At 39.7% G+C, this 21,614-nt stretch overlaps 1 protein-coding gene across 1 annotated transcript in view; it reads left to right on the top strand.

Annotated features, from left to right (window-relative positions):
* LOC122060643 overlaps positions 1-19,609 on the top strand; it is a 31,287-nt gene extending 11,678 nt beyond the window's left edge. The window contains exons 2-4 of the mRNA XM_042623769.1: positions 17,955-18,023; positions 18,094-18,161; positions 19,495-19,609. Coding sequence (XP_042479703.1) covers positions 17,955-18,023; positions 18,094-18,161; positions 19,495-19,609 — 252 coding nt within the window. The remainder of the gene's footprint in view (positions 1-17,954; positions 18,024-18,093; positions 18,162-19,494) is intronic.
* Positions 19,610-21,614: the final 2,005 nt, after the last annotated feature.

Raw genomic sequence — 21,614 nt, forward strand, 5'->3', positions numbered from 1 at the left:
GGCAATCAATTCGGCCATATCAGGTGGCCACCTGGATTCTGGATACCTGTGCCACCTATCATATTTCCTATGACTTCTCTGTTTTTTTCAAGTTATTTCCGTCCCACCACATCCTTTCCAATTACATTACCCAATGGTAAATATACACCTGTACACATGTTGGTATCATTCCCTTGCTCCCTGGTATTGCCCTTGACCATTTACTGCATGTACCTGCATTTCTATATAATATTCTTTCCATCATTAAATTTTCTGCTACAAATAATTGTACAATCATCTTTACATCTAATTCTTGAATTTTTTAGGACCAACGATCGATGAAGATTATTGTGACGGGTAAACTTTATGGCAGCCTATATTACCTGGAATAATGCCCTCCATCTCCATTTTCATCTTCTACATCGCCTGGTTTCCATTTTGATCTTCGGCATTGGCACTTGGGTCATCCTGTCCCTAGCTTAACAACTTATTTCAAGGCTTTGGATTCTAGCATATCAATTTCAAATAAATGTACTTGCACTGTGTGTCCTTTGGCAAAGTACACCAGACTACCTTTTCCTAGTAGCATGATCTCCACCACATCGGGTTTTGAAATAATATATTTGGATATTTGGGGACCATACCGCACCACCTCCTTATCCGATGCACGTTACTTTCTCATTGCATATCATCAATCACCTTCCCACATATGTGCTTAATGGCAAAACCCCTTATGACATTCTTTTTTAGAAAAAAATCCAATTTTTCCCATATCTATGTGTTTGGTTGTTTATGCTTTGCTAAGAATACATCATCTTTCTATAAATTTTATAAGCATGCATCATCTGGAGTTTTTGTGGGTATCCATATGGCCAAAAGGGATATGATGTTTTTGACTTATTAACAAAAAAATTTATTTTCTCACGTGATGTTACATTTCACGAACATGTTTTTCCCTATGCTTTGATCCCTTTCCCATCTGCCATTGGAACACTAGTGCTCCCATTGCCCATTCTTATAGAAGATGCAACCACTGATATTGAACACATGGACCCACGAATTCCCACTACTGAAGACCCTCACTCATACCATTTAGTTTTACACTCGTGAACCCAACCCCTCGTCCCTAGCGCCCAAGCAATCCACCACGGTATTTGCAAGACTACCATTTCTTACGTCGTCTCAATCTTCTTCAAACGATCTTGGTTCAGGTACATCTCACCCTTTGGTAAACTACATGAGTTACATTCATTTTTTTGCACCCCATATGGCTTTTATAACCTCTCTTTCAGATACTACTGAGCCATACACCCTTGCAGAAGCAATGAGGCACCAGAAGTGGCGTGATGCAATTCAGGCTGAAATCACGGCTCTCTCTGAAAATAAAACATGGTCTCTTGTTCCTTTACCTCAAAACAAAAAACCCATTAGATCAAAATGGATTTACAAAACCAAGCATAAATCTGATGGCAATGTCGAACGCTATAAAGCTCATCTCATTGCCAAAGGCTACAATCAAGTTGAGGGCATTGATTTTAATGACATATTTGCTCCCATGGTGAAATTGGTACCGTATGAGTTCTTTTGCTATAGCCGCAGCTCACGGATGGGATTTGCACCAAATGGATGTCCATAATGCCTTTCTTCATGGCGATCTTCATGAGGAAGTATATATGCTTCTACCTTCTAGTTATCGTCGTAAGGGGGAGAACCTTGTTTGCCGTCTTCATAAGTCCTTATATGGCCTGAAACAGGCTTTGTGCCAGTAGTTCTCCAAGTTCTCCACAGCATTATATGATTTTGGTTTCACCCACTCATAGGTTGATTACTCGTTATTCATGCTCAAGCGTCATGATGCTTGTGTTTATGTTCTCCTATATGTGGATGACATTCATCACGAGCTCCAATACTGCCTTAATAAAGTCCATCCAAGCAATGCTAACTCAACACTTCCATATCAAAGATCTTGGCAAACTCAAATATTTTTTGGGTATTGAGGTCACTCGTTCATCAAAAAACATTTACATTTGTTAATGCAAATATACTCTGGATCTATTCGCTGATAGCAGTCTCACATGCACTCGACTAGTTGAAACCCCCATGGAGCAAAATGTACAATGACAAATTACAATGGTGATATCCTGCCCGATCCTACATCTTATCACCGTTTGGTGGGATGATTGATCTATCTAATGGTCATAAGGCCTGATATTCCTCGCACAGTCAATATCCTTAGTCAGGTCATGCATCAACAACGATGATCACATCTTGATGTTGCAAATCGGTTATTATGATACCTTAAGGCCACACCCGACCAAGGCCTATTTTTCTCTCCTACTTCGATACTGTGTCTTGAAGCTTTTATTGTGATTCCGATTGGGCATCTTGTCCAATGATGCGGCGTTCCACCACGGGATACTGTATACTCCTAGGGACAAATCTTTTCTCTTCGAAAACAAAAAAGCAACACATAATCTCACAATCTTTTGCAAAAATTGAATATCGGGCCATGACTATTGCTACTTGTGAACTCACTTGGTTGTCAACCCTACTTAATAAACTCAGACTACCTTGCCAAGGTCCTATCCCCTTATATTGTGACAATCAATCGGCTCTCTATATTGCGGCTAATCCCATTTCCAGGAACGCACCAAGCATATTGAAATAGACTGTCTCCTCGTTTGGGAAATAATTCAACAGGGTCTCATTAACCCTCGCGAAATTGCCATGATACATCAGCTCGCACATATCTATACCAAGTCTCTTGGTCGTGAACAATTTCTCTTACTACTATCCAAGTTGGACATACATAACCTTCACGCTCCAACTTAGGGGGAGATGATTAAGCCATATTTTATACATCAATGACCGTTTTAATTGAGCATTTTGATTTTAGATCAATGATAAAAGTGAATACATAATGTGATTTTCTTACATTTGCAAGTTATAGGATCATGCACAAAAAGATGCTAAATCGGAGGATCCAATATAATCTAGACACCAGTTTACCCATGGATCGATTCACATGTGATTAAAGACATGATGGGAAGAAGTTTCACTAAAGCAATCAAGAGCATAGGAGGAATTTCACCTCAATTTAGAAGATCGACCAAGAAATTGTGTAACAAAGAAGAATTAGACACGAGAGAACTTGCACAAGTGTTGGGGCATAATGGTAAGTTTGAAAGATGAGGAGTTCATCGGAACATAGTGAATATTGGACTCATTGAGTTCGTAATTAAAAATGATGCATCTTTAATTCTCGGTTCGAGTCAATCCATGGTTAAGATGGAGAGATATAGCCCAAAAACCTTTTTAGGCTAAGTTGGAATTTAAGTTGAATTTAAAAATTTTTAAAGATTAACTTTATTATCTTTCTCCTCTCTCCTACGTCTAACTCTCTATTTCCAAATCCTATTGCCTCTTGGTTGCATTCTTCCTTTCCCTCTTTCTTTTACAAGTATATGTCTCTTTTCTACTTGGTTTCTAACTCTCCATTTTTTTATTTTACAAGTATCTCTCCCATTTCTAAACTATTCTAACACATCCTCCTTAGCCTATATATAGAGACCTAATTCATAATTTGAGAAGCACAAAAATTTTTAGAGAGCTTTTTCTTATTAGCCTTTTCTTTTCTCTTGAGTTGTAAGCAAAGATTGAAGTTGAAGTTGAAGTTGAAGTTGAAGTTGAAGTTGAAGTTGAAATTTTAAGTTTGAAGTTCTTACGCTTGGATTTTGCAGTACATATTTAGTAACGCACTTCTTTTTTATTTTCTTTTTAATTTCAGATTTAATTTCATATAATGTCTTGTCCTTCTTCTATTTGTTCTTTTTCTTTCCTCATCCCTATGGTTAACTAAATCCTGCAACATAGGAATTGGATGAAACCATGAGATGAAAAGCAACTTGTAAGTAATTGATGCCCTTTTTCTTAATTCCATGTAACTAAAACCCTATTGCAAAGTCAAAATTATGTATGCCATTGATTACCTTTCGTATGCGTAATTGCCAACTTCCAATACGGTCTTACTTATATTCTAATGCTATACGGATGTATTAGATTTAAAAATCCATATTTCCTATTAACCTATTCAAGCATGCGATATATGGCTAGATTGTTTGTAATTTGTTTTTAAATCTCATGGTGGGTTCTAATTCCCAAGTGCTTCTCCACATCATAATTTCATACCTTACTAGTGCTTCCCCACATTTTCTAGTTGTTCTTCATTTTTCCTCATTCCCATGGTTAGCTAAATCTTGAAACTTAGGGATTGGATGAAACCATGAGATGAAGACCAACTTGTAAGCAATTGATGCCCTTTTTCTTAATTCCATGTAACCAAAACCCTATTGCAAAGTTAAAATTATGTACACCATTGATTACCTTTTGTATGCATAATTATCAACTTCCAATACGATCTTGCTTATAATCTAATGCTATGTATATGTTGAATAACTCATTGGATATATTAGATTTAAAAATCCATATTTCCTATTGACTTATTCAACCATGCAATATACGGCTAGATTGTTTGTAATTTATTTAAATCTCATGGTGGGTTCTAATTCTTAAGTGCTTTCCCACATCATAATTTCACACCTTTCTAGTGCTTACATAATTTTAGGTTCATTAATTCATTCTAATTTTAATCTTAGGTTCACTTTATTATTGCATGTTTAATTTAACTCTATAATTAATTCTTGCATTTCACCATTGTTAGTTTAGTTTATTTTAATTTGTGATAGTCCCATTAGTTAGTACATTCTGTTTAGATTAGAACTGAATTTTTCATAGAGCTCACCTCCTTGTGATGGACCCGTAGCTACACACGATCCGTGTGCTTGTGATATTACTTTATTATTTAATCACCATCTCAAGAGGGATGGTTGAGATTAAATTGTGATGGTTGCTCCTTGGGTGATCCATGAAAAGTAGGAGCTGGTCGAGTAATACGAAGTAGTAATTCTTACGTATTATGATCTTATTTGGGGATCATGATAAATTTTCAAGAAGAGTTTTTTGCTTTGATTAAAGAAAGACTTTCAATGCACCCACTTGTGGATAGAATTTGATTCGGTTACGGTAGTGCAAATGGTGCAGAGAGGAGTGGTTCCTTGGTTCGTTTAGCAAAGGTGGACAAATCTTTTAGCTTTCTTAACCAATTTTGTTAGGAAAGTTTCTCATTGTTATCGGAAAGCTAATCCAGTAGCATCTGGCTACAATTCCGGCAAAAGAGGAGCCATCAGATGTGGTTTCGGAGTGGACTTCTACAGTTCATCATTTTCTATTGGATGATGCTCTCAGCAGACCGAGATACAAAATTACTTAAGCTGGTTCTCGATTCTTTCTATGTAATATTTTTCCTGTACATGCTAGTCTCTTCCCCTACTGATGGCAATGTCGAAGGTGGGTGAAGAGGTTGGTTAACTGGTTGTAGTTTGTTTTCCTGGTTTTTTGTTAGCTTGTACTCTTATATTCTTTCTCATTTTTTATATATGATCCTTTTGGAGAAAAAAGATTACTCTTTATTTTTCACATTTTATTTACAATCATATATTTGGTGATGTTAACCGAAGAATTTTTTTAGTCCACTACTATAACCTATTCACCCCAATCTAGGTTATTCCAGCTCCAATGAGGACCATTGGTCCTTGGTCAAGTGTATTGCATGTTATCCGAGACACTCCCACGGATTACTTCTACAACAATCTCTGAGTTCCACTGTACAACACTTCACCGGTGTTGATTGGCTGGCAATGTGGATGATCACAAGTCCGCCGATGGCTAGGCAGTGTTTTTAGGCTCCAATCTTATCTCTTAGGGTTCTCAAAAGAAAAAAATAGTGGCTCGCTTCCACTGAGTCAGAGTACAAAGCTTTAGCTAACGCTACCGCCAAGCTCATCTGGCTTGAATCTTTATTTAAAGAAATTAGGTACCCCCTCAAAGGGCATCCTTTACTATGGTGTGACAAAATTGGGCCACTTATCTCTCTACCAATTCAATCTTCAATTCCAGCACCAAGCGTGTGAAAATTGACTTTAACATCATCAACGACCAGGTTACCAAATGTTAGCTCTCTATTCAATTTATTTCTACAATGAAACAAATCGCTGACATTGTAACAAGGGCCCTTCCTACTGCCCATTTTCAGTTCATGAGGGACAGTTGATGGTTTTTTGTCATCGTCCTTCCACATGTGGGAGTGTATCGATGCACAACTCACTTCAGCGTGCATAGGAAGGCATACCTCCAAGGAGTCCCATGTGATCTCCAACAATATTGACTTATTATTTCGTCAAATGTGATAATGACCATATTTGTTAGTTACCAATTGTACTAGAATTGTAATCCTTAAAGCAACAGCCAACTAGGTCTCTTGGCTCTCTCTTGTATAGAACACACTCTACGGTATTGTAGAGAAAACTAAATACAATCTTATTCCTTAAACCGTTTGTATATAACAACACACAATACAGTTTTAGAGAAAATTTAATACAAAAGTCTTCTCAGTTGCCTCAACATTTCACCATTCTTGTCTCTGTTTAATAGCAACCATTTCTCAGTTGCCTCAAGGATGAAGGCATTCTTTGAATAAGGGACCATTTTTCTATTCTTCTTCTTCTATGTCCAAACGTCTTCGATTCACTAATCTGCATGGATTTTCAAATGAAATTGACAAACAAACAAGTTGGTTTCATGAAGTTACTTTGTTTCTCCCCATAAAAACATGAAAGTACCTAATCATTCTTGACTCTTGGATTGGTCATGCGGAACATTATCAGTTTGAAACACATGCTAATATAATGTGGTGAAGCGGGCATCACCCTGCAAGCATGGCTGTGTGAACCAAAACCGATATAGTTGCATCTCCCATCCCCAATTGTCAAATAACATATCAAGTTTAACCATACACAGGGAAAATCTTATTCTATATGAAACAGGCGAGTGGGATTCGACCTTGAACCGCAAACAATTACTGAGTCAGTTTGTGGTGCACCCTAGTTATTCAATGGTCTAGTTCCTACATGATGTGATGCAAGGCCATAGGACATCACGAAGCCACCCTTGACAGAACCAATATACCTATTGTTGAAAGTGAATTATGGGTACATGGTTCCTTTGATATACCGTATGGTACTATATCAAGGGATGTGGCTTCTCTGGTGATTGTCCATGATATTACATGGGTTCAGTCGGCTAACCATATGGGCATGTGTATCCGTGAGAGAGTGTGTGCACAAGTGTAGTGCAAAAAGTGGCTATTAGTTAATCACAGAATGGAAAGATATGTTCTATTACCCTTGAGGGTTTTGAACTATTGACGACCATCCTCGTCAACCAATTTCACTTCGAGTACTCTTATGTAGGAAGTGGGCATCATTTGATCTCAGAGTACATAGTATATCATGCACTGACCTCCCCAAGGGTCCGGGCATGACAGGGAGTACCATCATGAAGTGATTTCACTTCGAACATAATGCATGATACAGTTAGCAAGCAATATACAAGCATGTTTTAAGCTCTAGTATAAAAAGTTTGATAGTCCCCAGTGGAGTCACCATTGTAAGGGGCATGGATGGGATTGGATGGAGAGAGAGAGAGAGAGAGAGAGAGAGAGAGAGGATTTACGCCTCCCCCATTTTCTCCTTCATTCCCTTAGGGTTCCTTTGAAATGTTTCCTATTGTCATTTTCTCACTACTTCCTTTCACTAGTCTGCCTTACATGGTGGTGTCTCCAAACATGGCTGGCGACTATGGGGGATAGGAAAAGTATGATTTTTCGAGTTGCCATTTAGGATTCAGGACCTAGAATCTTGTTGTGGAGCCTAATTTTGATCAAGGGATTGAGCTCTAGTAGGGGTTGGATTCCTATGAAAGGATGAATCCACCTAATTTTGACTTCATATTTTGGTTTGTTCCAAAGCTAGGGGTCTGTGTCAGATTATGAGTATGAGAAGATGTTAAGCACCAACCTTACCTGGAATTTCCAGTCATTCTATCAGATGCTAGGATTTCAAATATTCTCCCTCAATAATTTTAACAGCCTAAGTCAGTATGGAAGCTTTGTCACATGAGATATTGTAGTACATGTATACTATTACACGAAATAATTGCAGAAAATATTAAGACATCAGATGGAAGAACACATAATCTATATATTGAAATCACATAAAAATGATCGAAAATGAAACTAACTTATTTGCATATATGTGTGATTCCTTATGAAATGATGATTATGATTGTTATCTTATATGAGGAGCACATATGATGACATATGGAATGCTGAAGTAGACTATCATTTACTGTACAAATCTATAACGTAATGCTTGAAATGATAAAAAGAGGTCGTTATTTTATGTGGTGAACACATAAAATAATGTATGTGAAGATGGGGTCCGTGTCATGCAAACACAAATGAAATTATGATTTAAACTTTACATGATAACAATTGATGACAATAATGAAATTTCCAGTAATTCTCGCTGACTCAGGCACAAATATATAGCTTTCTTCTCCCTTTCTTGGAGAAATTAGAACTTCTAGCACTTGGGTAAGAAATCAAGCAGGACTTTTGTGCTATGGTTTAGAAATGGACTTTGGTTTTGGGAATTTAGGCAGCACTTCCTCACTACATCACTAGAATTGGAATCAACTATGAGAATATGGGCAGGGCCTCCGTGTTATATTCTAAAATAGGAATCAACTGTGGGCACACGAGTAGGGCTTCTGTGCTTTATTCCTAGAATAGGAATTAGTTGTGGGAATATGGGCAATGTTTCCACGCTATATTCCTAGAACAGGAATCCACTATGGAAATACATATAGAGTTTTCACTCTATATTCCTTATAATAGGAATCAACTGTGGGAATACAGGCAAGGCTTCTGCGCTCTATTCCTAGAACAAGAATCAGCTATGGGAATATAGGCATGGCTTTCGTGTTATATTCCTATAATAGGAACCTATTACTAGAATGTGGGTTGGGCTTCCAAGCTACATCGTGAAAATAGATAGGAATACAAATATTAATGCAGTACTTCCACATTATAATAAATAACTACAAAACATTTAAGCGGTGCCTCCGCACTAACCTAAAATGGATGACACAGGTTTCTAAAACTAGAGCAAGGCTTCTGTACTAGGATGCCGAATTCAGTGAGCTTTGAACAATTAGAATTGAAATTTGAATTGAAATTTCCAAGACTTTTACATTTCTTTCCCCCTCTCTTTCTGGTAGGGTTTTTAAAACTGGGATTTCTTTCTCTCAGGAAGTTCCAACCCCTTCCTCACAGTGACCTCGATCACTATTTATTGGAAAAGAAAAATATCCGTGAAAATCCTTAAAAGAAGCTTATTATCTCAGTGGAAAAAATCTAAAGGATTAAGATCCTTGAAAGCTTAAAGGGAGATGGTAAGGCTTACATGGAGACGGTAAGGATTAAAGGGAGATGGTAAGGCCTGCATGAAGATGGTAAGGCTTTCATAGAGATGGTTAGGCTTAAAGGGAGATGGTAAGGCTTACACAGATATGGTTATCTTACGATTCTCCATGGAAGCACTTCCCTAGATCCGTGGGACACATAGGATGGGCGGCTACCTAGTAGCTTGGGCGGCTAAGTCCTATTAGCTGAGGGGAAGATAGGCTTTGATAGGTTTGGTTTGTGTTTGAGATTTTAAAATGTAACTGCAAGCGTACGAACCAGTGTAGCTATGGGTCGAACACAAGAAGAGTAGCCACCTTATTTTTGTTTCTTCTTTTAATAATGCGAAAGTGAACCGATTAATGGTTGTGATCTAATTCTAATTACCGTCCTAAACATATGTATCTAAAATAACATCCTAACCATTCATCATCTAAGAATTTAAAGACGCAAGCCATGCAATTAAAATTAAATAAATAAATAGCTGAAAATAAACACCCCACGCAATTTAAAAGCAATGAAAGAAAAAATAATAATGAAATAAAAATAAAGTAAAAGAAAGGGAATAAAGCTAGAGAGAGACTCACAAGTAGGTTTCTCTACTTAGCCCGAGGGATGCATCATAATATGAGTTTCCCTACTTGACTAGAGAGTCACTCTTATGTTACTCTACTTGGCTTTAGGGAAAGGGAGACAATTAAAATAAAAACAATAAACTGATGGTTCTATGGCTAGGAGGGGCAAAGCCAACACATACACTAGCCATGAACCTTGGGTGAAAGGGATAACAATAATGTAACGACTGAAATTAAAATCCTAAATTAAGAAAGAAAGGGTAGTCAGAAGAGGGAATGAGAGAGGGGAGAGAAGACTATTGAAGGAGCCTACTTACTTGAACTTCAACCTCTGAACTGAAAACTTGATCGATTTGAGATATTACCAGTACTAAAAATCAGATCTGGATTAAACCAAATCTGAAATTTCTAGTACTAGAGAAAACAAATCTGAAGAAAAAAAATTGAACTTGAAAGACATGCTTCATAGCTTATTCTTATCACCTAGAACTAAGCCTAGAACTAGAACTTGAAAATTACAACTTCACTTGTTTAAACAATAAAAATAAAAGACTGAATCAAAAACAAAAGTGCTTACATTAATTGAATAAAAAGAACTTACGAAAGTGTTTAAAGCATAACTTAGAACAACAGCTAGAGAAAGATATAGAGCAACTAAGAAAAAACCCTAGAAGAAGAATGAAGTGCCTCCTCCCCTTGTGTTAATTCTATTATATAGAGAATGGGGGAGGGAAGCTAATGATTTTAGTTTCTAAAAAAATATTTTTTTTTTATCTTGTTGATGAAGTGGAGGAGAGAGAAGAAAGAGAATTGTAAGAAGTAGGGAATCTCCAACGATTTTTCTTCCTTTTTCCTTCTTTTATTTTTATTTTTTTTTCTCTCTTCTTCAAACGTGGGTAGCATCTTGGATGATTTTTTTTTAATTATTTTTTTCTTTTTTTTTCCTTCCTATTTTTCTCCATTTTTCTATTTTTCTCTTTATTTCCTTATTTCTCTTTCCTCTTGCGTAAGAAACCCTTTGGCCGACCTCCTTTGAGTGATGAGTAGGAGAGAGAAAATCTTCTAAAATAAAACTTCAACAAAATGGCAGCTAAGAGGTTCGAACTTGAGACCTCCTAATAAGCAAGGGATTTTGCACACTACAACTCACCAACTATGCTAGGTAGTTGTTGTTACCAAAAATGAATCTTCAATCACCTAAGGATGTGATCCATTGATCCTTGTTGGCATTTAGAATATTCCTTGTATCTCCGGGACAACTGCAAACGGGCTGGTTCTGCATCTCGGTTCAGTTCTGATCCATTATTCTTTTTCTGGCCTGAAAAGAATAATCACTTGTACGGGTAACCAAACGAATGTGTACTTTTAATTGAACACATCCATCTTGCTCAGAATTTCATCTTCTTTGCAAGTATGAAAATAAATAGGACCTCTTTATGTATAAAATTGGAGATATAGTGCCCGATAGTTCTTAAGGCCTTAAAAATATAAAACCTGCAAAAAGAGAGTAAAATCCAAGGTAGCTCCATTCTAAACATGTAAAATACATATTTTACCACTAGATTTCACACATAAATGTGCTCATCAGTTTGGTTTGGGTTTGGTCTAGTTTAATGGTTTTAAAGCTTAGGTGGACAATACAACACATATGGGTATCTGTTCTTTTCATGCAAAATATCAACAGGACCATATTTCTGAGTACTATCCAATGGTACAAGAATCAAGCACATGCTATTCTCGATTGCCATATTATAGTGAAAGGTATCAATAAACACATTTGGTCACCTCCCCGAATAATTTAACAATAATGGGCTGAACTCCTGATTGGTCTTACACTTAGCCCGAATACTCTCCAATAATATAGGAATCAAGCACATGCTAGGTTCAATTATAGTATTCTAGTGAAAGGCATCAATGACCACTTTTGGTCACCCTCCTCGCATCATTTAACGATATCATGCTGAACTCCTGACTAATCATTGTGAGGGTAGCGGCCGAAAATGGACTTATGCATCGATGTCATCATCTTTCCTCTCTTTCTCTTTCAGATGAGGGAGGGGTGTGTCGTGTGTGCTTATGTTGTGGACCCCACACCATCGTATCGTAGCTCAGAGATACGTGGAGGCCTATTTTGCAAGAGTGCAAAGTTCGTCATTCGAGATGAGGGTTTGATGATGGTCCAATAAGAGGATCAAGATCATACAAAAGGGTTTGGTGTCACCACCTAGGATTTTGGGCCTAGGACCCGGGGGTGGGCCCAATTCCTGAGAAAAGAGCCCGAAAGTTGGTATGGTCTAGAGATTTAGGGTAAATGTCAGGTTACAAAATTGAGAAGGTGTTAGGAACCCAATCTGCTCAGTTAACCGGTCTTCCTACTGGATGCTTAAGAACGAACATTTTTCGTAATTAATCTATTTCGCATGTATGGCTAAGTTATCACACATATATACATTGACTGAATTTACATAACTATGTACACTAAAACAAAGTCTATATAAAGTCTACATTGTGCTAATCCTATTGAGAAATTATACCTGAGCTTGACCCTTGTTTCGAGTCAAGAGGGGTGGAACCCCTGGTTGATGTTGGTACGAGCTTTCATGTGGATTCTCCTAGCTCAGGGGAAGATGGTCTTGACCTCTAACTTCCTTTCTCGAGAGATGCTGACGATGATGACATTCGGGCAGAGTTCTGGCTGGGAACAGTTACTTCTAGACTTGGGTTCAAACAGAGCTTCAGCTAGGGAAGGCTATTTTCGGGTTTCAGCTAAGGTGACACTCGGACAGAGCATTCGTTGGGGATAAGCTATCGAAGGGCTAGGCTGAGGTGGCACTTAGACAGGGCTGGGATAAGCTATCAGAGGGCTAGGCTGAGGTGGCACTCAGATAGGACTTCCACTGGGAATAAGCTTTCGGAGGGCTAATTTGAGGTGGTGCTCGAACAGGGCTTCCACTGGGGATAGGCTATTGGAGGGTAAGGCTGAGGTGGCACTCGAACAGAGCTTCTGCTAGGGATAGGGTATTAGAGGGCTAGGAGGGAACATATCTTAAAAATCGCACTCAAAGAAAACAAAGGATTGAAGAGTCCCGAAGGCCCAAAGAACACTTTGAAGATTCAAAGAACACTTCAGATCTTATGAAGATCTCTCCGAAGACTTGGAAAACCTTAAGGGAGGAAAGGAGAGGAGAGAGGGCAGAGCTCTGCTACCATAGGTTGCTCACTATGAGACTTGGATTGTTGTTGTCTAAATACAAAGGAGGGGGTATTTATAGAATTTACAGACCAATAGGGTGGAGAGATAAAATTTCTCAACCAATGGGGTGAAAGTAAAAAATTTTGGACCAATTGGGTGAAGGGTAATAAAAATTAGCCGGACAGGGTGAAAGGTAAGTTTTTTGGACCAATCATGGGAAAAGAATTTTTTTTTTATCAATGGGAGGCTACTGTGTAGGGTACACTAGTGGGGCTGTGTAGGGTACATAGGCAGGTGAAGAGGGAATTTCTTCTTCGAACAGGTCACCGGAAGGGGGATTTCCATCATCGGCGAGAACGATGGAGGTCACAGCAAGGATACGACAGCTTCGGTGGGGGTGTTGGAACTCCTGCATAGTCGCTGAGACTCCAGCACAGCCGCTGGGGCTCTAGCACAGCCGCTGGGGCTCCAGCACAGCCGCTGGGGCTCCAGCACAGCCGCTGGGGCTCTAGCACAACTATAGGAGCCCCAACACAGGTGATGGGGCTCTGCAAGTGGGGATGGGTTGCTGTATGGGTGCGGGAATGTGCAGGAATGGGTCAAGAATGTGCGGGACTTGATTGGGAATGTGCTGGACTCAGTCAGTAACATGTCAGACTCAGTCGGGAATGCACGAGGCTTGGTTGGGAATGCACGGGGCTTAGTTGTGTCCACACGGGGCTTGGTTACATGCACGCGAGGCTTGGTGGTGGGCATACGGGGCTTGGTTGTGTGCACGCGGGGCTTGGTTGCGTGCATGCAAGGCTTGGTAGTGGGCATATGGGGCTTGGTTGCGTGCACGCGGGGCTTGGTGGTGGGCACTCAAGGCAAGGCATGGGTGCTTGCATGGGCGGGGTTTGGGCACTTAAAGTGCTATTTTCGGGAATGATTGCAGGAGATCCATTGGTTCGATTTTAACATACCATATATTGCTAGAATCGTAATTCTGAGTACTATGCTTCTATGTGGTAACTTTAACTAGATTCCTTCGTATATGAAATGTCATAATTGGACCCTTCTTCTCTCTCGCATAGGTTTTCTAGGAATTTTGGGTGAGTGTGGAATACTCCTGGGAAAAGCTACCTCAATCAATTATCATCTATGTTGAAAAACGAAAGTATGTCATCATAGCCAAGGGAGGGTGACAAAATTGGGTGTCTACGGAATGCCCCTCTTTGGCTAAGGCCTGTGCCAACAGCCGAAGAGCAAAGAAAATAACAACCACATTTTGTCACCCAAGTATGTACTGCCGTCATCTTTCTCATCAATGATGGAGTTGAAAGTGCAACAGGTAATATCTCTTAACAATTTTAAAGTTGAGAACTTACTTGGCCGCTGATGACAGGAAAGAAATTTAAGCCCCTTCGATCCTGTTATTAAATGTTGAACCATTGTTTTGCAGAGATTTGAGCCCTCCCTGCAGAAAATGTTAGTATATGAAAAATGTTCTTCCTAGGCTGGACTTCCATCCGCCAGTCTTAGGGATTGATCCATCATTTGCAGAGATTTAAGCCCTCCCTACTGAAAATGTTAGTATATGAAAAATGTTCTTCCTAGGCTAGACTTCCATCTGCCAGCCCTAGGGATAGATCCATCATTTGTGGAGATTTGAGCCCTCCCTGCAAAAGATGTTAGTAAATGAAAAATGTTCTTCCTAGGCTAGACTTCCATCTGCCAGCCCTAGGGATAGATCCATCATTTGCAGAGACTTGAGCCCTCCCTGCAGAAGATGTTAGTACATGAAAAATGTTCTTCCTAGGCTGGACTTCCATCCGCCATTCCTAGGGATTGATCCATCATTTGCAGAGATTTGAGCCCTCCCCGTAAAAGATGTTAGCACATGAAAAATGTTCTTACTAGGCTGGAATTCCATCTGCCAGCCCTAGGGATAGATCCATCATTTGCAGAGATTTGAGCCCTCCCTGCAGAAGATTTTAGCACATGAAAAATGTTCTTCCTAGGCTAGACTTCCATCCGCCATTCCTAGGAATTGATCCATCATTTGCAGAGATTTGAGCCCTCCCCGCAGAAGATGTTAGCACATGAAAAATGTTCTTCCTAGGCTGGACTTCCATCTGCCAGTCCTAGGGATTTATCCATGAGATCTGATCACTCGGAGCCGATTCAATGAGATTGATTCTTTTCTTGAGTGGGGCTTTTGAACTTTGAATTTTGGTTTTTGATTTGGAATCTTGATCTTAGCTCTTTGAATTTTGAGTCTTGATTCTTTGTTTCTTGATTTGAGACTTGGCATCTTGATTTTTTTGCTTTCTTGTGCTTCATTTGGAATCTTTTGATGTTGACTCTTAATTTGGAATTTTGAATTTTGAGCCTTGATTTAGAATCTCTTGATTTTGACTTTTGATTTGGAATTTTGAATTTTGAGCCTTGATTTAGAATCTTTTGATTTTGACTCTTCATCTATCAATTTCATGTGTTTTCATCTACCAAGTAGATTTTACTTGCCATGTGATTCCAATTTCACCTACCATGAGGATTTACTTTGAATTTTTCTTTTTGGTGATAAAACTTTTAAATTACACCTTGGAATTAGAATCTTTTTTATTATTTTTGGTGAAGGATGAATTTTTTAACCATCAAATGCTCCCCCCACCTCCTGTTCACTCACTATTCCAAGTTTACTGAGTTTTGGAATGATTCGTGAGTGGGTGAATACGGGTTTTGAGTTTCTTCAAGGATTCAAATTTTCTTGGGTTTTCTTGAGTTTTCCTTTGAAGTTCTTCATAGTCTCCATGAAGTTCTTCATAGTTCTTGAGGAGGGGGCCATTTTGTAGAATTTGAAGTCTTCTCGGGCTTCTTTGCAAATTGGGAAACTTCTTGGTGCTCTTTGTAATTTGTGAAATATGGCTTATAGGAGAAAGAGGAGGACTCCAGGGGAGATCCGACTGGGGATTGGGGAGAGATGCAGCAAATCCTCCTAAGGGGATGATAGCCACGTAGAATGGTACACTGGGCGGACACTTTCAAAAACCCGAGATCATATCTGCAACACGGCACAGGGTAAATGGGCAAGCTTTTTTTTTTTTTTTTTTTTTTTGCATTTATTTCATTATCATTTTTTTTTATTTTAGGAACATGGTGATGGGACACCCCCGTAGTTGCTAGATATGGCCACCCCAATGTAGTTTGGGAGTGGTACGAGATGCTCCCTCATAGAGTGTAGGGACAAATAAATTCTACCTACTTGTGCCACCTAGCTCTACTAGACTCTAGGAAATTCAACTCGACGGTGACGGGAGCTTTGGTGGAGAGGTGATGGCTGAGCACTCATTCCTTTCACCTTCCCATTGGGGAGATCACGATTACTCCTTTATGCTTTTATACCTTGACTAGCATACCCTTCGGGGAGAGGCCTCTTTTGCTTCCTGAGACATTGTCAGCACAGGAGTTCCTAGAGTTGACGGGCATTGAGATTTTGGGTGACGATACACATATCAGCCTTAGTGTGATTACTGCCCGCTGGATGAGGAGGGATTTGAGAGTGAATCCGAGTAACCTTACGTAGGTGACCCGCTCTTTCTTGTTGTTTGCTGTGGCCTAGTGCCTCTTTAGTGTTCTCTAAGGCGGGGTGGACATCCACATGGTGGCCCTCTTCCGGAACCTTCAGGAGATCGATTCTTGGGATTTGGGTGGGGCCTTATATGCGTATCTTCTGCGTACCCTAGACCTACTGGCATATGGAGACAGGGGTCTCAAGGGGGCAGGCTACATACTTCAGGTAACTTTGCATTTCTTGTTGTTTTTTTCTTTTCTTTTATTACACATCCTTATTGTAATATCTCAATTCACCCTTGGTGTTATGAGCACATAGAGATCTTCGCCCCTATGCTGAAGGACTCTCTGAATTCGCCATTCCCCATGGCAAGCAGATGGGGAGATAGCCGGGTATCGAGGAACCGATGCTATCCCACCGAGATCACTCACCGCTCTCTTCTAGACAATCTCACAGAGGTAAGCCACATCCAGTACCAAGTTCTGTCTTTGCCTTATGTTGTACTGAATTCTTCTTCATCTTGCAGGTCAACTAGAGGCCATTCTGGCATCTCCCACCTTTCTTTCCTGATGAATTTTCTCGGCCAAGTGCTTGATAGAGAGTCGAGTGCTATTCCGGGGTATTTGGGGCCACACCTGGTATCTGGGGGAGTATGTTACTCCTCAGTGGTTTGATTCTACTATACACTCTCTACCTTGCTTCCCTCCATTGACTATGCTTTACTTAGAGCTTCTTCCCAATGGTGAGATAGAGACATGGGCCGAAGGAGTATGGGATGACTCCATACTGGACGATAGCAGGGATTATGAGGCCTTCCTTGAGGAGGAGACAGTTTGTGCTCCATTTGGTCCCAGGGTGCCACTGGTGTGTTTCCTTTCTTGAACATTTTTTCTCATTTTTCAAATCCTTCTCTTTTTTTATTGATGTTCTTTCAGTGGAGGGCACGACATGTGGCTCCCGCTCCTACTCGGTCCGAGCAGGTGCTACGTCCTCCTCTCAGGTCATGGCTTCCACTGTTGTGAGGGGACCTCTTCGGATGGCCTCAACCCCTTTAGTGGTTTCCTGGGCTAGTCCTATCCCAATGCGACGTGTCCGGGCATTCCTGAGCTTTTGGAGCATAGAATGCATAGAGATGCCTCCCTTGGACATCCTATCCCATATGACTATGTGAGTATCAAAACACCCCTTGTTTAACTGGTTCTTAAATCTTGTGACTGGCATGTATGTTCTCAGGTGTCTCCAGAGCTCAATGCCGAACTAAGGAGGATGCATCAGAGCCTATTAGAGGTTGTGGTTGAGAAGGTACCCTTCTGCCCTTAATCTTTTTCCTCTTTGGTTGCTTCTTTTCTTGATCATTCTACATGTTCTTCAGGAAAGGGAGAACGACGCTCTGAAGAGACAAGTTAGCTCTTACCGATGGGATATTGCCCATTTATGGAGGTAGGTTGAGGACCAGGCACAGAGGCTGGAAAGCTCAGGATTGGGACCCTCCAGTTCTATGGCCTTTTATGATGATGATGTCGAGCATGGTTCAGATGATGACTTTTGATCCATAAGGATTTGTTCCTGTATTTCCTGTAAACACAAACATATGTATTTTATTTTTCCTTTTTTCCCTCCCCTTTGTTTGTTTATCATTTTAATATGGCATCTTAGGAATGAAAACCTATCTTTGGCACAAATAAAATCTCCTTTCATTTTTTTTTTAATGGTTTATGGTTTGAAATGTTTAGGCATAATCAATTCCACAACTCAAGTCATAATTAGAATAATCAGGATGACACAAAATCCAAATATTCCTTCATTCTACTACTAAGTGAATTACATGAAAATAACCCTCCTACCATAGACAAGATAGGTAAGTAACAAGGTGGGGAGACATCTCTTGGGGTGGGTGAAAGTTCACTAACTCCTCTGGGTCCATAGCCTCGAGACCATATTATTGATTGATGTATGTAGGCAAATAAAATGACGTGTGAATCAATCCCATTAGCCTGACGTAGTTGTAGCCGAGGATCTTCATCAGAAAGTCTTCTTGTGGCTTCTCTGGGCATTTCCATGTAATGCCTTCTCTAGTTCTCCCTTATAGGTATTCTTCCCAATCATTTATGAGTTTGAACTCCGGGGCTTCCCTCCTTTCTTGGTAACCAACAAACCTAAATTGACCTCCATTTGATGGTTGGTTCAGCCGCAGCTTATCAAGTAGCCATAGTTGGAAAATGATGGGACTTCAATGATAATGATCGAGTCCAAACCTATGGCTATGGCTCATGTCATCAAGTCCTTTGAATGTCTCTGTAAGGACTGTAGGAATGATATCTCTTCCTTTCTTCAATTGATTTATCACCTCTATCAACACAACTGGCGCACCGCATCCTAGAGTTTGAAGACCATAACAGGCTATCATGCACAATAGGTAAGCATCTTGTGACCTTTGCTGATGGACTCCTCCTAGTGGTAGGTATTGAACGAAGATCTTGGCCACCTTTAGAATGTCGATCTTTCCACATTTGATGAATTGCTTTATTTCCTCTTTTTCCCATCCAAAAAAAGTCTTGAATCTCTTCTGAGTGATCTTTCTTTAAAGATGGTTAAATCAACTTGCCCTTAGGTGGAATAACATATAAACTCAAAATTCTTCGAGAGTTGGAAATGTCTCAACCAACCCAAATCGAAACGCATGAAGATCGACATCCCAATGCTGAGGCACTTGTTGAAGAAAATTGTGATGTTGCTTTATGCACCCAATTCGACTGAGCATTAACATATTTAGGGATTCTAGCAGTCCTGGTGTCACTATGCTTGTGTTCAAGTTCCATTTCCTTAATGTCTCATCCAAGGAGCTCATGACTTATTCTGCAGTTATCACAAGCAAAGAGAAGATGTGATGATTTTTCAAAGTATTACTTATTAACTATTGACACAACCAAACCCTTACCACTGTTGCATCAAGTTCTCTTTTTCTTTTTTTTTACTGATTAAGGATGGAGAACAAACTGACCTTGATAAACGGGTGCCGGGTGGCGACTTTTAGGGGGAAAGAATCCTAGATAAGAATTGGAAAGGCCACAGGTGAATGACAAATACCTAATGGCCTTGCATGCCAAATGACTATTCTTAGGGGATAGAATCCTAGATAAGAATTGATGGACCAATAGACGAATGACAGATACCTAATGGCCTTGCATGCCAAATGACGATTCTTGAGGAATATAAACTATGATGATCTTTTGTGATACCTTGATTATTAATTTAGGAACCAATTTATTTCCTTGAGATTATTGAGCCCGCACTTGCACATGTTAAGTTGCCTATGTATCCCTTGAGAGGAATCAGGTCTGACGTAGTTCGGGCTATTCACCCTTTGAGACATAATATTTCTTGAGTTGATCCATATTGACCAATCTAGGTATTTCTTCGCCGTTGTGGTCTATGAGTTTTACAACTTTGCCCGATAGAATTTCTTTAACAGTGCATGGGCCACTCCAATTGAGCCTGATTTTTTGTCTTGGGTCATGAATTAGAGGTCTTTATTCTCAAAGAACAAGTTCACCTTCTTCTATGTGATGGGGCTTTACATTCTTGTTGAAGGCCCTTGCCGTTCTCAATTGATATTTCTTCAAATTATCCATGGCCTTCATACGCCTTTCATCGAGGAAGTTGAGTTCATCGTGTCTGGCCTTCACCCATTCTCCTTCAGGTAACTGACTATCAAGAAGCACCCTCAAGGATGGTACTAGGATTTTCACAGGTAGAACTGCCTCCATCCCGTACACCAAAGAAAAAGGGGTTGCCCCTGTCAAGAATCGTACAGAAGTCCGATAAGCCCACAAAGCAAGCGGTAACTTATCCGCCCAATCCTAGTGTGTTTAAGTTATTTTCTATAGGATTACTTTAATGTTCATATTGGCTACTTTTGCTGCCCCATTGGTCTGTGGTCGGTAGGTGGTAGAGCGATGCCTTTTGATACTAAACTTTGTGCAGATTTTGTTAGTCTTACCTCAAAAGTGGGACCTTGATCCGATATTAGCTTTTGAGGTACTCCATATCGGGAAATGATATTTTCTTAGATGAACTTTATTACTTTAGTAGATGTGAGGACTGCATATGACTGAGCTTCTACCCACTTGGTGAAATAGTCAATGGCTACCAAGATGAACTGGTGTCCATTGGATGCTTTGGGGTTGACCTTTCCAATGATGTCAATACCCAAGTGGAGAATAACCAAGTGAACGAATGCAACTCTATTGGCAGGATATGTATAATGTTGGTAAATATCTGACATTTGTGGCATTCTTTGATAAAGCCTACACAGTCTGCTTCCATTGTGTTCCAATAGTATCATAGCTTGAAAATCTTCTTAGTTAGCATCTTGGCATTCATATGGGGTCCACAAAGGCCTTGATGAATTTCTTCCATGATTGTTGCTACTTATTCCTCATCCACACAAAACAGTTGTATTCCGTCATAGGATCTTTTGTATAACAAATCCTCTTAAAGAATAAATTGGGTGGCATATCTCCTTAGAAACTTCTTTTCTCTGATAGTTGCTCTACTCGGATACTTCCTTTCCCTGATAAAATCCACTATGTGAGCAAACCAAGATCGACCATCCACTGTGAGAGAGTTCACCGAATTTTGATAAATGGGTCTGCTTCTTTGTTCTACCAAGAATGGTCAAACCCTAGCCATAGGGTTGCATTCTACCATGGAAGCCAAGGTTGCAAGGGCATTAGCAAACCTGTTGTTATATCTCTGGAAGTATTCGAATGAGATCTTCTTAAAGTGCTCAATCACTTCCTCCAGATGTTCTTGATATGACTTCAGCTTTTCATCTCTGGTTTTTCACTTTTCTTGTATCTGACAAAGGACAATGGATGAGTCTCCATACAC

The sequence above is a fragment of the Macadamia integrifolia genome, chromosome 14, assembly GCF_013358625.1.
Source record: "Macadamia integrifolia cultivar HAES 741 chromosome 14, SCU_Mint_v3, whole genome shotgun sequence".
Lineage (NCBI taxonomy): Eukaryota > Viridiplantae > Streptophyta > Magnoliopsida > Proteales > Proteaceae > Macadamia > Macadamia integrifolia.